We start from the raw sequence: 15521 nt of genomic DNA on the forward strand, positions 1-15521 counted from the left end.
CATCCCTATTATTAAATGCAAGTAACACAAACAGAGGGAAAGTGTGATCTCCACATTCCCAACTCATCCTCTCCCAGAAATAAATGACTCCGATCAGCTTGGTAGTATCTCGTCCACATTCCTCTGGAACACGGCATTTTTAAAATTGAAACAAGGGTAGGGTTCTTTTTTGGTTCTTCTATACATATGTGATCATTGTGCCTGTCATTTTGCGGATTATATTTTCTGGTTGAGGGCATGACTTTGAGCTCTGTCCCTGTCAGTCCTTCAAGGTCTATGACATTTTCTCCGATAGTGGATGGCATCCCATGGTTTCAGTATCTCACACTTCATCACTCCCGTGTTGATACACACTTAGTTTTTTTTCCACCCCCAATTTGTTTCATGATTACAATGATACCGCTCTGATCCTCATTTCCCAAGCTACTTGAGAAGGCAACATCTGCTACTCTCTCTCCAGGAGAATTCCAAAGAAATAGAATCCCTGGGTTTGAAGGGTATGTGCATTTTAAATTCAATAGACTACTACCAAATGGCCCTCCAAAGCAGCGCACTAATTCATCTGCTTACGCACAGGGTGGGGCAGATGCGCTGGCCAGCTTCCCACCATCCATCCTCCTCCCCTTTTCCCTTGGTGCAACCCACAGCAGGAGCTGAAAAAGACAAGTGATCACTTTCCCAGCTTCTCCTATAGCTAAGAGGAACTCTGCAATACTTTTCTGGCCAGTACACACGCACACACGTGCACACACACACACACACACACACACACATGCCTGCATGCACACTCCAACACAAAAGCATCCAGAAGTAGAAGCGTGGTTCTGGGAAAGCTTTTGCTCTCCTGATGGGAAGGAAAGATGTGCCCAGGGCTGCCCTTGTCCTTTCTCTCTTGCATTGAGCTACAGCTGCCCACTTGAGATGGTGAGGTTACACCCACAGGGGACCAAGAAGCATGGTAATGATGCCAGAGCAGAAAGAGCGAGTCTGGGTCACTTGTGTCATCACTGAGCAGTTGGAACAATGCCAGCAACCACCTACTCTAGATATCTTATTACAGAAAAAAAAACCAAAAACCAAAACCAAAACACCTTTAATTGTTTAAGATCCTGCCAGTTTGGTATCTGTTACTTGTAGTTGAATGAAAACTGAAATGAAGACACTGTGTGTTGGTGATGGGTACCCATATTTGCTTGGATTTAGCCGTGCTTTTTATACATTATGGTAATGCTATAACTTTCCTAAAATGCTGTTGAACAATAAAATGATGATAGCAATAACTTATTCACTGCCAATTTTATATGCATTATCTTCAATATTACAAAGATCCTGAGAGACAAATTATCTCTATTTTAGTAAGGAACCAGAGACTGGAAAAAATAAGTTACTTGCCCACAAGGCTCATTCTGGCTGCTTCTGTAGGTCCCCATTCATGAAGTGCAGAACCAGGGTGTTCTTAATCCAGTAAGAACAATAGCACTAGCAACACACGTAGAGGCACACATGGGGGGCCATACTACATATATAGTCAATGCCAAGGATAATGGAAGCCCCTTTGGCATTGACCAGTGGGTCAAGATTTGCTCTCAGGGTTGCCTCCCAGCTCCTGCTATGTATCCTGGCACCCTGGCTCGGTCCTATAGCCTCATACCTGGGTCTTTCCCATTCCTAAGCCCTTAAGTCAGAGTTCTGATTAAGGCCGGCTTGTTTTTCTCTTTAGGTCCTTTCACGGTGTCCCCCCCCCAAGCAATCTTAACAAAAATTTTAAAAGATGCTGTTTAAAAGAACCCTCTCTGCATGCATATTATCTTCTTACTTAATCATTGGATACCCCTGAGCAGATTCCTAAAGATTAGGGGAGAATAATTGCAAACACTGTCATAATGCAAATTTGGGGCCCTAATCAATAGGAGAGAGAAGCAACCCACTCTGGTTCCTTTGGCCCCTCAACCAACGTGCCATGGATTTAAGCCAAAGCTTTGTTTTGGGATGTATGGAAATCTTTGTATTCATCAATTTTTTTTTAGTTGCAAATTACATAAACATAGCTTAGACTAATATAAACAAAAATTCAATTAAACAGCAAATGTCCCGGGAAATCGAGTGAAGGGACAGGCTCAGTCACAGACTGAAGAGTCTCTCCTGCCCTTGGTGTTGCACATCCCTGCTTGACCTTGCTCTGAAGACAGGTGCTTCCCCTGCAGCAGAAAGTGGGATCTTTCATTTTCCCAGACTCCCAGGTTCCTAACAACCACCGTGGAGAGAAACAGTGTCTCCTACCAGCTTTGATGGAACAATCCCTTGGAAGACTTGGGTTGGCTTTGGGCACGTGTGCATTTCTGAACCAATTCCTATGGACCAAGAAATAAGATACTTTGGTCATCTAAGCCAGAGTCACAGTCCCGTTGCTATGGCTGGAGTGGGTTTAGGGATTCAGCCCTACCAAACCCACACATTATGGGGGAAAGAGGATTTCTGTGCACTGGATGGACAAAAGCAGCATGTGTCCACCAAAATGACTTGAGGACTGATGGATAACATGAGATAATACTTCAGCCCTGAGGCTTTGAAGGGGGCTAGGTCTTACAATAATGTCACCACGATTCACCAGGTGTAGGCTCTCAGCATGTTCAGGGATGTGGCAACTACAGAATTTCTGCATCTCTTTTTTTTTTAAAGATTGTATGTATGTATATATGTATGTACATATTCAGAGAGTTGGGAGAGGGGTAAAGGGAGAGGGGGAGAAAGAATCTCAGACAGGGTCCCCACTGAGCATGGAGCCTGATGCAGGACTCGATCTCATGACCCTGAGATCATGACCTGAGCCTAAATCAAGAGTCGGATGCTTAACTAGCTGAGCCAGCCAGGTGCCCTCTCCATCTATTTTTTGAAAAGATATAATAGCCTGTCTTGGGAGGTATAGAGGGTCCCCCTCTCAACTAGTTACCCCTTGGAATGGCCACTGGCTGGGACAGAGTGGTAATAACCCAAATACAGCCTCAGCACAAAGGCTGTTCAAACCAAGCGACATTCCAGAGCTCAGGGGGCTTGAGAGAAATCTTCCTCTTCTGCTCGTCTCCCCCTGTTACAGGGGGTCCGTCCATCCTCCTGAGCACATCTGAAGAGCAGCTCCATCAACAGGCCTCGAATTGGGGTCACTTTCAAGAGAATGCCTTTGTCATACACTTCCTGTGTTTTTGTCCTTCTGCATGTGTGCCTTTGGGTCAAATTCATGTACACGGCTGTGATCAACCTGGCCTAAAGAACACAGCACAACCCTCTACCTGCTCAATGGGGATTGAAATGCCACCACTTACAGAGTTTTTCCTTAAAAATGATCTCTTCCTGGGGCACCTGGATGGCTCAGTGGGTTAAGCCTCTGCCTTCTGCTCAGGTCATAATCCCAGGGTCCTGGGATCGAGCCCCCCGTCAGGCTCTCTGCTCAGTGGAAAGCCTGCTTCCCCCTCTCTCTCTGCCTGCCTCTCTGCCTACTTGTGATCTCTGTCTGTCAAATAAATAAATAAAATCTTAAAAAAAAAAAAAGATATCCTCCTAAAAGTGATAATTCCCCAGGAGAGGCAATATTGTTAATTTACTCATTTACAGTTAGTAAGAGTGAGTTCTTCAGGCTCTTTCATGAACAAAGCTTTCTTGATGTGAAATGTGGAGCCTCTTATTAGTGTCTAGTAACTAGGCCGTGAGACCCTTGAAGATAGTCATATCTGATCGGCATTGGAGATGTCCACCTCAGGGGAACCTTCCACATAACTGTTACTCACTACTGGTTTTTATATGAATACTCTTCAATTACCTTCAAATTCCCAGTAAAGCTATCGTATACAGAACGGTAAGTGGTAGTATTTTGGGTCCAAAGAGGGGAGATCCTGTCCGCTGTTAGGGTGGAGTTTAACCTAGAGTTACAGGGAAGGAATCACTGTAAAATGGGACAGAAACCCTGAATTCAGGAGATTCTGGAAATGGGAGTAGGAAGCAACAGAAGAAATATGAAGATCTAAATTACTAAGAATCCTGCTGAGGACTTCATCCCTCCTGTAGGCTGGGGGGTAGGGAGGTTCCAGCTGACGTTTGCTGACTTTGAGAGGCAGGTGACGCAGATGGTATCTGGGTTACACCCAGCTGACATAGGGCTCATTCATTCCCCTCCCATGCCCCTCAAATCAGGATAAACCTTTTATATGCGTTCCCATTTTCCTGAAAGGCAGTATAATGTAGCGTTTAACAGCCCAGCACACGGCACCAGTCCCCTAAGGTATAAATCCCAGCACAGCTGTGTATGGCTACACGACCCCAGCCTGGCACTGAACGTCTCTGGTCCTCAGTTTTCTCATCTGAAAAATGGGCGTAATTGTAGTTCTCAACTTGCTGGGTGGTCTGGGGGAACTCAATGAGTTAACATATGTAAAAAGTTCATGATAAGTCTTGACATAGGGCAAGCGATACTCATTTTGCTCTTTTTATTACTACTCCTACATGACTAGGGGAAAGGGCAGTATCCTCAGAAGCAGAATCCAAGTCTCCGCTTAATTAACAGTCCCAGAAGCAGAGGACTGCCCCTCGGTCGGAGGACCCCCAGGACTGCGGACGCTCTGAGCCATGCTGCCGACGGTTCAAGGTGCCATGCACTTCCTTGCTAGCCGGGCCTTGCAAGCACGCCGAGGACCAGCCTGGGACCAGCACCGGAGGCGTGGAGGCTGCTCTGTTCTCAGGACTCTTCCCTCTCTGACAAAGAGGGCACAGGCACAGGGTAAGCCCACTTCCTTTTCTTCCTGGAATCCCCCTGACCATGGCTCCTCTTCTTCCCTGATTGTTTATTGAGGCTTTGGATCAAAACTGAGTGTGATGGTAAGGTATTTGGTACCTGGTTATGCATTACCTGTTTAAAGAGAAGAGACTCAGCCGGGCAACCAGAGGCCGACAGGGTCATGAGGGCTGTGGTTCTCATCGGGTTGGAGCTTGGGCAGGAGGAAAACCTTCGCCCCATGGGTTCTCATTTCCATGGTGGGCTGGGTGAAGAGTGGAGAGGAGATGCCACTGAGTGGGAAGAGGCAGAAGGAAGAAGGACTTGTGGCTCCGTATGGTGCCACAGGTGGGTTCTTAGCAACGCAGCTGGTCACCAACCCAACACAGCCCAGACCCTGGACTCAGATTGCTTTGAGTTATCTTGGAGGGTCATCCAGTTGTCCATGGCTCCCCAAGAACTTCCCAGTTCCCACTTGTCATTCTGCCGATAAAGGTGGGTGGAGACGTGTGAGGGGGAAGGTTCACCATTATATCACCGCTATAGCTTCAGACCCTTACAGGTGAAAATCACTCTTGATTGCTTATTACTAGGGAACAGGGTAATTAAGAAAAGGTGAGGAGGAATAATGCAAGATGTGTTTTTCCCCTGCTTCCTAGCTTCCTCACCTCCACAGTATAATGAATTCTGCTTATAAAAGCACATCATTACTCTTAGGAATTGGTTATTGTTATAGGCAAAGCAAGCCCCTACTCTTTGCTAGGAGTCCTTGGATCCAGTGGGCAGAACAACAAAATTAGCAGCAGATTATCTCGTAGACTAAAAAATTCTATGATTTGTGTGTGTGTGTGTGTGTGTTGTAAGATGGTGATAGATTTGACTGGGGTTCGTCAAAATTTTGTGGCTATGCTTAGAGCCCCCAGTCTATCCACTCTGTACCACTCACCTGGAACCAAGACCAAAAATCTAATTTTCAAGTAGGATACTTTTTAACTTTTTTTTTTCCTAGAAGGAGAGTACTCTGTGATTTTTTATGGCCCTTTGTCCATAAAAATGTGGTTGAACTGTGTCCATTGTCTTTTCAGAATTCCCCAGTGCCCAGATAAAGCCAACTCTCCATTACATAGATATCTATTCAACTACGATATGATTGGACAGCATCAAAAATTGATTTTTGATTACACTCAAGTTTATGGGGTTTTGGTTGCTTGATTTGTTGGTTTTGGGGTTTTTTGGTAGGAGACAGAAATAGTTTATAATTATTTATCCCCAGTTTCCCCAACTTCCAAAATTTTTCAGTAGACCTCCACCATGACGACCTCCCTACATTGGGCCGATCCAGTTTTCCCTTAAATTAGTGTCTGTTGTCCAGCAGGGGTGAGGAGTGGAGTGGAGTGGATTGCCTGGGATTGAATTCTGTCTGATTATGGCCAGTTCCTTCACCTTTTTGCCTCAGCATCCGCATCTATAAAATGAAGGTAATAATGGTATCTGCTTCATCAGTCGTTGGCGTGCAAAGTGTGTCAATACATATATCATAGTTAATTTAATGCCTGGCACATACTGAGAGCATTAGGTATTAGCTAGTATCTTATCCCATGCCTGGGGCCATACTTGCAGATGACACGCAGTGAATTCTCTGAAGTCTAGACATTTGTCTGATGGCATGAAGGGTGATTTGGACATTTGGCAGGGGGCAATGGTCTCTCGTTGTCAGAGGGCTCTTCTACTCGCTCCTCAGGGGTGCATATAAAATATAAAAACCCGGTCCATTCATCTTTGTACCCATAAGTTCGATTTCCCAAGGCACAGGGAATTTACCAGCCTATTGGGTAGAGAAGTCAAAAGCTGACATTTCTTTTCTACTTTGAATGATATGGAGAGCCAGAGTGTGAGTTAACAAAGGAGGCGGTGTATTTCCACCATGCTAAAGGTACGACTGTGTTGTTCCAGGAGTTTTACTCATTAAGAATATTAAAAAAAATTTTTTTAAGATTTATTTATTTGAGAGAGAGTGGTGGGATGGACAAAGGGAGAAGGAGACAGAATCTCAAGCAGACTCCCTGCTGACTGTGGAGCCCATCGTGGGGCTCAATCTCATGACCCTGAGATCATGCCTGAGTTGAAATCAAGACTTGGATACTTAACTGACTGAGCCACCCAGGTGCCCCTCATTCAGAATATTTGTTAAGCACCTACTGTGTGCCAGGTACTACCGTAGGTGCTGACAGTAAACAAGACCCAACAAATTCCAGAATGCTATTAGTCACCTCTTGTTCAGAATAGCATATTCTGGATGTCCCCAGATGGCCATAAGTTTCTGAGGTGTCCTGTGAATTACCAAAAAAAGATGACGTGATGGTCACTATAGTGACAAGCATATTTTGTTGCATCCTGATATTTTTTAGAAATAGATGGTTTATCCAACACATTGATATTTTCCACAACTATTGAATTAAACTGGATGGCCCATTCCTAGAACACAGGGAGAAGTAGACATACACTACAAAAGTTACTGGTACCATTTTGATGGTTTTCTCTCACTTGTATGTTTTCCTTGCACGTGTTCTTTGGTCTCACGCCAATTATTATTTCTTTTCTGACCTGCTGGCTTGTGAGCTTCATTAGAGGAAGAACCTTCCTAGCTCACATCCCACTGAGGACTTGGCTTGACCGACTGCTGGCCTGAGGCGGAGGGCTCAGGCAAGTTGAAGGGAGGAAGGGTCTGCTGCCTGCCTGCCCTATGTCAGAGCTGTGCACTGGAAGCTTTTTTTCTGATATTCAGTGGAAGACTGTCAGGGGAAATGAGGCCTAACATACCTCTCTCCCGTGGTTCTCTCAGCTTCTCTGAAATGACTCGATGGGGTAAAAAGTCTCTTCAGATTTCCTCAAGCACTAATGGTTTCTGCTTCTAGGACTCCTAGGCAGAAACTTAAAGAGAGTTTGGGAGTTGGTCCTCTTTTTTTACTTGAAGGAATCCATGTGCTGGGAAGACAGTGAGAGGTCAGAGTCACTGATTCACACCCACACCCACACCTGCCCCCTCTGGACCCTCAGAGAGAAATGATTTCTTGCAAGGAAGAAGACACCAGGTGTGGAGCCGATAAAGAAAAGAAGGGAATCAAGAAGGAAGGAAAAACTCCCATATGGAAAAGGACACTAATGATAGGGAAAGAAATTTTATTTTCAAGCTTTTAAGAGAATAATACAAACAACAGAGAGTTTTAAAAAACCCTAAAAACTAGTTTAAAAAAGTACTTGACAGTGTCCCTTTAATACCCATGGATGGCGCGGCCATTGTGCATTGACAATGAGAAACTCTGCAGGTGACCATCCCCCATGCCCTTCCTGGCAAGGTCCCAGGAACTGGCAGGTGGGCTCAAGGGCAGTGCTCCTTGCTAGGGTCCCTGCACCCTGCCTAGCTACATGGGAGGGACCAGGGAGTTTGTAGCACTGAGGGATGACCGCCCTCCGGGGAGGGTCCCGAGTTACAAGGAATACTTAGATTGGTCTTCACTCCACTCCTTGGGGCATGTCCAGCCAACTTCCTCCCATCTGTTGTAGCAGCTATCCTGGATGGGAGGTGCTCTTCCCTTGGGGGCCCTGGGTCTCTGCATGCGCCAAAGCAGGAGAAGGCATGACACTGAGCGTGTCCTGGCCATGGGCAGGGTTGGGTAGTTGGGAAAGTCACTCCTCGATTGACAACTTTGAAGGCGGAAGCCAAAGCAGGACTGTGCTTGAGATACCCACGGGAAACCTGTACTTTTCTCTAGTTGCGTATGTGTTTCTTGTAAACATCTTTGAGCCAAACCACCATAAAATAAAGCAACAAGGGCACAAAAAGACACCCATCTCCAAACCTAAGCCCCCTTTGAGCCCCTCTGAAGTTGGGAGAAGCCAAAAATCGCCCTCCCTCTGGGGGCTCACTCCAGCACCTCCCTCCCTGCACATGGCCCCAGAGTCCCTAAAGCCATCTGAGTCAGGAATCCTGCCCACCCAGATGAGCTCAGAGGCCACCAATGCTGCCTGTCATCCTTGCCAGCCCACACCCGTCCCTCTCCCTCCCCACCACGGCCCCAAACACAGCCCCGGGGGGAAACAAAAGCAAACTCGAGGGGGAAACAAGGCAGGCCAAAGTGCCTTTCCTTCTACACCCTTTGCATTGTTCCTCCCCAGCCCTCATGCCCACAAGGGCATGACCACCAACAACTCCCCGGCTTCACCCTCCCCAGCCCCCTCTTTGCCCAGGTGTTATGTGCACGGGCACATCCGAAATTGTTGTCCTTGTGTTTCCTTTCGTTTCCAGCTGGATCACACTTCCTTGTTGAGTCTGTCCTGGAGTTCCTTGCTCTTCTGGGAGATTAGGCTCGACTGACTGGCCACCAGCCTCACTCACTCCCACTCTGACCCTGCCATGCAGGCCCTCCTCAAGGCCCACCGCCCTCTGCCTGTCCTCTGTTCCAGCCCCTGGGGTGCCCCCTGGCCTCCCCACACCTGCTCCCCAGACTGCGGCCCCAGCAGGCCCCGGCCCCTTCCCGACCCAGCCTTCCCATCTCTGTGCATGGTCACGGCCTCGCTTCCAGGTATCTCGTCTCACACTGTCGTGACCCTCATGACGAGCTCCCGGCTCCCGCCCTGGGGGCTCCGCTGTTCATGAGGTCGTAAGTGACTCAAGATGTGCAGGATGGTATAAGCACAGTGGTGATCGGACAGAGGGCCTGAGGGGTAGCTGGCCACCCTGGCAGGGCCTTCCTCAGGGCCCGGAGTGCCCCCGGCCTCCTCTTCCGAGGAGGGGGCATTGGCCTGGGTGGCTGAGGAGGTCCGGGGATTTGTCCTGCCTCCTGACTTTTGGTCCTCCAGGTCTTTCGTCTTGTCATAGTTCAGCACTTTCCACTGCTGGTTGACAGCCTGCCAGCGTTTAAAGATGCGGTACACAGAGGGTCCCTCATGCACGATGAGACCTGAGGCACCAGGGAGAGAGGAAAGCAAAGGCTGAGTAAGAGACCGGAAGTCACTGCTGGAAAAAGTGTCTCCTTGTGCGTATCAACTGAGAGATGTTGGAGCAAACTAGATTTGTACCAGTTTGATTTGTTCTTTTCAAGCCTCTCTTTCAGCTCTGAGCCATAGGGCTACCATCCCTGTATTTCTAGGCTCAGTGAGTCCTCAGAAGGAGAAGGTGGAAGGCTGCTATACCTAGTTCATGAAATGGTGGCGTACCTATGTGCAATGCCTTTGCCTACCTCTCCTCCACCCCTCCCACTTCTTGACTTGACAAAACCCCAAGTCGTCATCCATCGACAATTTTCCTACCTCTACCACATAGCCGTGGCCCCCAGCACTTGGCAGATGTTGAATAAACCATGTACTCTCAAAGGCACCATGAATGGTACCCACGGGCATTCCGTACCTGCCAATTGATGTCTGGAATTCCACCAGTTAACTCTTTGCTGCTTAACAAATAGCCCAGTGGTACTGAACTACATCCCTGGGAAAGACAACTTGGACACAATTATAATGGCCAGAAGCAGTGTAGAGCCAGAAAGAAGCCACAGCAGACAACCCGGCAGATGAAGATTGATTATGTGTCTAGTAGGTGCCAAGCACTAGGGCTGGTGCAGTGAGCAGGACAGAGTCCTGCCCTCCGAGAGCTTATATTCTAGTGGAGAGACATGCAGCAGCCTCATAACCAAACCCATGAGACTATTTCAGGCACTGACAGATGCTACGGGGAAGATAAAGTAGGGTTAAAGAGGCACTGGCTGCAGACACTGAGGGTCCTGCTTTATCATCAAGAGGAGAGGGTGGCAGGAAAGGCCTTTTGAGGGGAGGTGATATTTACGTTGATATGTAAATGATGAGAAGGAAGAAACCATGCAAAAGTCTGAAGAGGGGACATGTTAGTGATAGGAACTGCAAGTGTGAAGGCCAGGAAATGGGAATGGAATGCACATGGGTCAGAAGAAAGGTCAGTGTGGCCAAGGTGCAGTGATGAGTGGGAAGTACAAAGAGAGAGAAGGGGGTGCAGAGGCCAATATGATAAGGCCTTATAGGCCATGGCAAGGGATTTTTTATTTTATCCTAAGTATAATGGGAAGCCACTGAAGGGTTTTAATGGGCGGCAGGGTGATGTGATCTGGTTTATCCTTCAGAAAGTTCATCCTGGCTCCTATGGAACTGGATGAGGGAAACGAACGGGAGCAGGAAGTGACAGTGATTCAAGCAGGAAGGGATGGTGGCCCAGGCTAGGGTTCTAGCAGAGGGTTCCGTGAGAAATCGTGTGGTCAGGACATATGTAGAGGTAGAGCTCACAGGCTTGCCGACAGGTAAGGTAGGAGGCAAGAGAAAAATCTGGACAACTCAGGAGCTTTTGGTGGTGGTGCCATTTGCTAATATGTTGATGGCAGGAGGGTAGGAGGGATGGATTTATATGGCAGTGGTCATGACTGTATTAGTTTCCTGTTGCTGCTGTAACAAGTGACCATATACTTAGTGACTTAGAACAACACACATGTATTCTCTTACAGTGCTGGAGACAGAAGTCTAAAGTGAAGGTGTCAGAGGACTGGTTCTTTCTGGTAACTTTGAGAAGAGGATCCATCTCCTTGCTTTTAAGTTTCTGGAAGTTGCCTGCATTCCCTGCCTCTTATCTATATGGCTCCGCATCTTTATTCAAATGTTACATCTCCTACTCTTCTGTCAATATCTCTCTCTGTCTTGCTCTTATAAAAACACTTGGGAGTACATTCAATCTACCTAAATAATCCAGGATTCTCCCCCTAGTTCACAGTTCTTAAATTAGTCACATCTGCAAGTCCCTTTTGCCATATAAGGTAACATTAACAGTCTGCAGGGATTAGGACCTGCATGTCTTTGGGGGCGATCATTCAGCCTGCCACAGTGATTAGCAGTTATATTTTGGTTATGGTGATTTAAAATGACTGATAGAAATCTCACTGGAAGGTCCAAGTCTGAGTTTAGGGAGAAGCCTGGCCTGGAGGTAGAAGTCATCAGTGTAGAGGTAGACTCTGAAGCCTTAGAAATGGCCCAGATCTTCTGGGGAGAGAAGGTAGACAGGTAAGAGAAGAGGGCCAATGGCAGATTCCTGGGCCTTCTCGTGTGTAGAGGTTTGGTGGAGGTAGAGCCAGCAAAAGAGGCTCTGAAGGAGCAATAAGTGATATAAACACAAGACCAGCAAGTGTGTAGACCCAGAAGTCTAGAGAAGGATACATTTCAAGAAAGAATGTGTGCTGACTCTCAGATTCTGTTGAGCGGGCGGCTCAGGTGGAATCAGGAGTGGCCACTGGCTTAGTAGGCACAGGTGGAGGAAGGATGATAGACATACAAATCAGATAGTTCTCATCCAAGTGCCTCTGTCTCTTCTATAATTTCATCAGCTAAGATGGAAGGGATATGGGAGGAAGTGTTGAAGATTTATGGAGAGAAGAAAAGGGGGAAATCATTATCTTGGAAAGTGGAAGACTGAATTTACAAAGGAGATATGAAATAATTATCTAACAGTGTTGAGTGTCCCTTTGAGGTTTGTGGCCACAAATTTGAAAAGAGTTGTATGGTTTTTCTCCATACCTTCAACTGCTTGCTAGGTACACCTATGGAGTGAGAAAGCTGAGTTTAATCAGGATAGACTTTTCCCAGGCAAGTGAGACAGGCAAGAGAAGACACAGAATTATGGATGTTTGCAAGGGAGTGGTTGTCACACTGGCCCATGAAGTCTGGGCTGGAGAGGAGGAAAGTGATACACAAAAGGGATAAGGAAAAATGGAACGTGATAGGGTCAATGCCAAGAGGTCTCTTTGAAGTTACAGAATTGCTGGAGTCAGTGAACTATGGGAATGGGATTGGGGGGTTGGGGCTCAGAGAGTAGGGTGTTTAAATCCAGACTTTGGAAATGGTGTGGTTCTTGGTGATGATGAGGTCTAGGGAATGTCCACTTGAGCAGGGGCTGAGATGGGCTAGAGGAAAAGACCTGTAGAGTAATGAGGTAACCAAAAAGCTGGACAGATTATCTGCATCAACCATCCTCAATGCTATCAGACCAAATGCCCCCCTTTTAAAACAAATATAATTTAATATACCCTTTCTTATCCTGAAGTGAAATTCGTAAGATAAATAAGCTACCATGATTTTTTAAAAAATAAATTAATGTGATGCCCTAAACAGATAATGTAAAAAAAACAAAAACACAGGAGAAGTCAGTATGAGTTTCAACACAAATTCTGGGATACAACTACATTAGAAAACAAACAAAAAAACCTCAAAGATTTCCAAAATGTCCCCAAGGGGATGGTACCACCTCTCCTGAGAGCTACTGATCACAGAGATGCTACAGACAGGAATGGTGGGAGGGAGTGTGTATGAACCAGGTGCTCCCAGGAATGTGAGGAACGAGTAGGCAGCCAGCAGTCAATAGCATCAAGAAGGGGAAAGTGTCATCAAATATGGTTACATGCACTTCAAAGGGACTGAAGCTTCTGAAGGATAAAGGCAGAGAAGCAGTTTGGAAGTGGTAATGGGGAGGAAGGAGGATGTGGACTTCACTTCCAGGACCCGTAGAATAGAGTATATGGGAGAAAAAGCAGTTACCACTTGAGACAGCAAGAAACAGTGTCCTCAGAAGACAGCTGTTTCAATGAAAGAAACACTCACAGAAGCTGCTAGTGATGGACCGTGAGGTCCAGAGGAAGGGCTGGGAAGATGGAGCCAGTTAAGGGAAGCACATAAAAGGAAAGGGGTGATTGTCCATATCATGAGGGTAGTTTGGGAGGCTGGGCCCTGTTTTGGGGAGTGAGAAGACTGGGCATTTACCCCGTAGCAACTGTCAGTGGAGGGGAGGCTGCTGGCCTGGCCTCTGGGGGGAAGAGCTGACTCACAGCAAATAACAATGAGTCACTCCAGCCTCCTCAATGTCAAGCAGAGATGGGATGGAACATCTCAAAGCTTCTCCAACCTTGAACACACTGTGATTCTAGGAGACAAGATAGCCACCCACTGCCACTCTTTCCTCTAATGTGACAACAGTTCCTGAAATTGTACTCTGGCATCAAGTTTTCCAGAGTTTGTTAGAGAGACAATCTCCCTGTGGCCCAGTTGTTCCTAATCTCTTGGGTCATGTGCCCCTTTGAGGATCTGATGAAGGCTAAGGACCATCTCCCTGGAACAAAAGCCACACAGATGAATCTAGGAGTTCATAAATCTGAAGACCACCAATGGGCTCCTTGATATGGCCTGTCTGATACTGGACAAGGAGACATCTTCTCTGCCCCGTTTCATCATCCTACCCCACTTACTTCCTTCAACCTTGTGAATATGTGTCCTGTGTTCATTATTTCCACAAGCCTGTTTGAGCACTTCAATGTTCTTTTCCCAGACTGCAAGACCCTCGAGGACAGAGGCCAGGAATGGTTGAGGGTTGGGCATTCAGCACAGTAGCAGGAGCTTAACAAAGCCTCAGTGACAAGGGAAGAGATGGGGGCCTTGGGGAAAGAGAAGCAGGATCTTTTGAAGCCCCAAACTAACTCTTTCCAATAACAGCCACTACACTTGATTCTTAATTAGCTTCTTGATCAGACAATTTTACCCTGATTGAAGAGGGTGGCTTAAATTTTTGGTCTGAATGCTGCATTCTAATTATCTAACTGTCTAGTGTTCAGGAAGTAATTAAACCACTTTAATGGATAGATGGCTGAAGGGGGGAAGGTGCACCTGTTTTTGTAGATAATGCTTGTTTGGCAAAAATAGGAAAAGCACGAACTACCTCATTCGCACCCACTCCTCTTAGCTCTCTCTGCTTCTTGATCTACAAATTACTTATTGATTCCTTGGATGGCAGAATAAAAACAAAACAAAAATGGAGTAAGGTAGGCGGGGCTCATCTGATTGGGATGGATGAAAATAGGCAAGTTGACAAGATGGGAGAGAAGGAAGATGGGTTGGAAGTGGCAGCGGATGGAGAGAGAGGCTGAAATTAGAATAGGAGGAAAGAAAACTACTGGTGAAGGGAGACAGAGAGGCAATAGAAAAAGATAGATCATTAGAACACATGGTAATATGGGAAATTCAGTGAGTTTTGATTGGTCCTTCTCTGGCATTTTTTGTTTCATTTAACAGTGACTTCATAACCATCTCCAAGGTGCCCAACCCTGGACTGTATTTGTGGGAAATCCAGTTCCAGAAGAATTGCCACCTTCATCTCCCTGACATCTCCCCACCTTTTGGGGGCAGCTCTTCCTCACATCTCTGGAGGTTCCATAACTCTCAGAACACTTTGCTTGTCATCATCTCTCTTCCCACTAGCCTCCAGTGGAAGTGGCCCTTTGGTTAGCCCATGAGAAGGGAGGCAGAATGGCCACTGTGTGTGGGTGGTCCTGTCTGCTTGGCTCCCCCTTCCCCTAACTCACTGCTGACCTAGCACTCTCAGGAAGTCCTCAATCCCTGCTTGGCATTACCATCCCAGTCCTGCCATGCTGAATATTGGCCAATGGCTCTTGCTGTGTCCAAAGTGGTGAGATACCATTTAACTCTATTAAGATAGTTCCTGAGTACCTACTATGTGCTTCTCTGAGCACCTGTGATGGAACAAAAGAACTGGTTCTTATCACGTATGGAGTTAACAGGCGAAGGCTAACTGAGAAGTCTGCAGAGAAGCCTCTTGTCCCCTCACCAATGCCCAAATCCTCCTTCGCGCTCCTTCTGTCCTGCTGGTATCCTGATTTCGGTGGAAAAAAAGTTACAGACAACTGTA

At 46.7% G+C, this 15521-nt stretch overlaps 1 protein-coding gene across 1 annotated transcript in view; it reads right to left on the reverse strand.

Moving 5' to 3' along the window:
• Nucleotides 1-7936: 7936 nt before the first annotated feature.
• The window catches only part of MARCHF4 (membrane associated ring-CH-type finger 4), a 109816-nt gene continuing 102231 nt past the window's right edge, over nucleotides 7937-15521 (reverse strand). Inside the window, exon 4 of the mRNA XM_032354941.1 lies at nucleotides 7937-9723. Coding sequence (XP_032210832.1) covers nucleotides 9356-9723 — 368 coding nt within the window. The 3' untranslated portion in view covers nucleotides 7937-9355. The remainder of the gene's footprint in view (nucleotides 9724-15521) is intronic.

This window comes from Mustela erminea, chromosome 8 (genome assembly GCF_009829155.1).
Source record: "Mustela erminea isolate mMusErm1 chromosome 8, mMusErm1.Pri, whole genome shotgun sequence".
In the NCBI taxonomy this organism is placed as follows: Eukaryota; Metazoa; Chordata; class Mammalia; order Carnivora; family Mustelidae; genus Mustela; species Mustela erminea.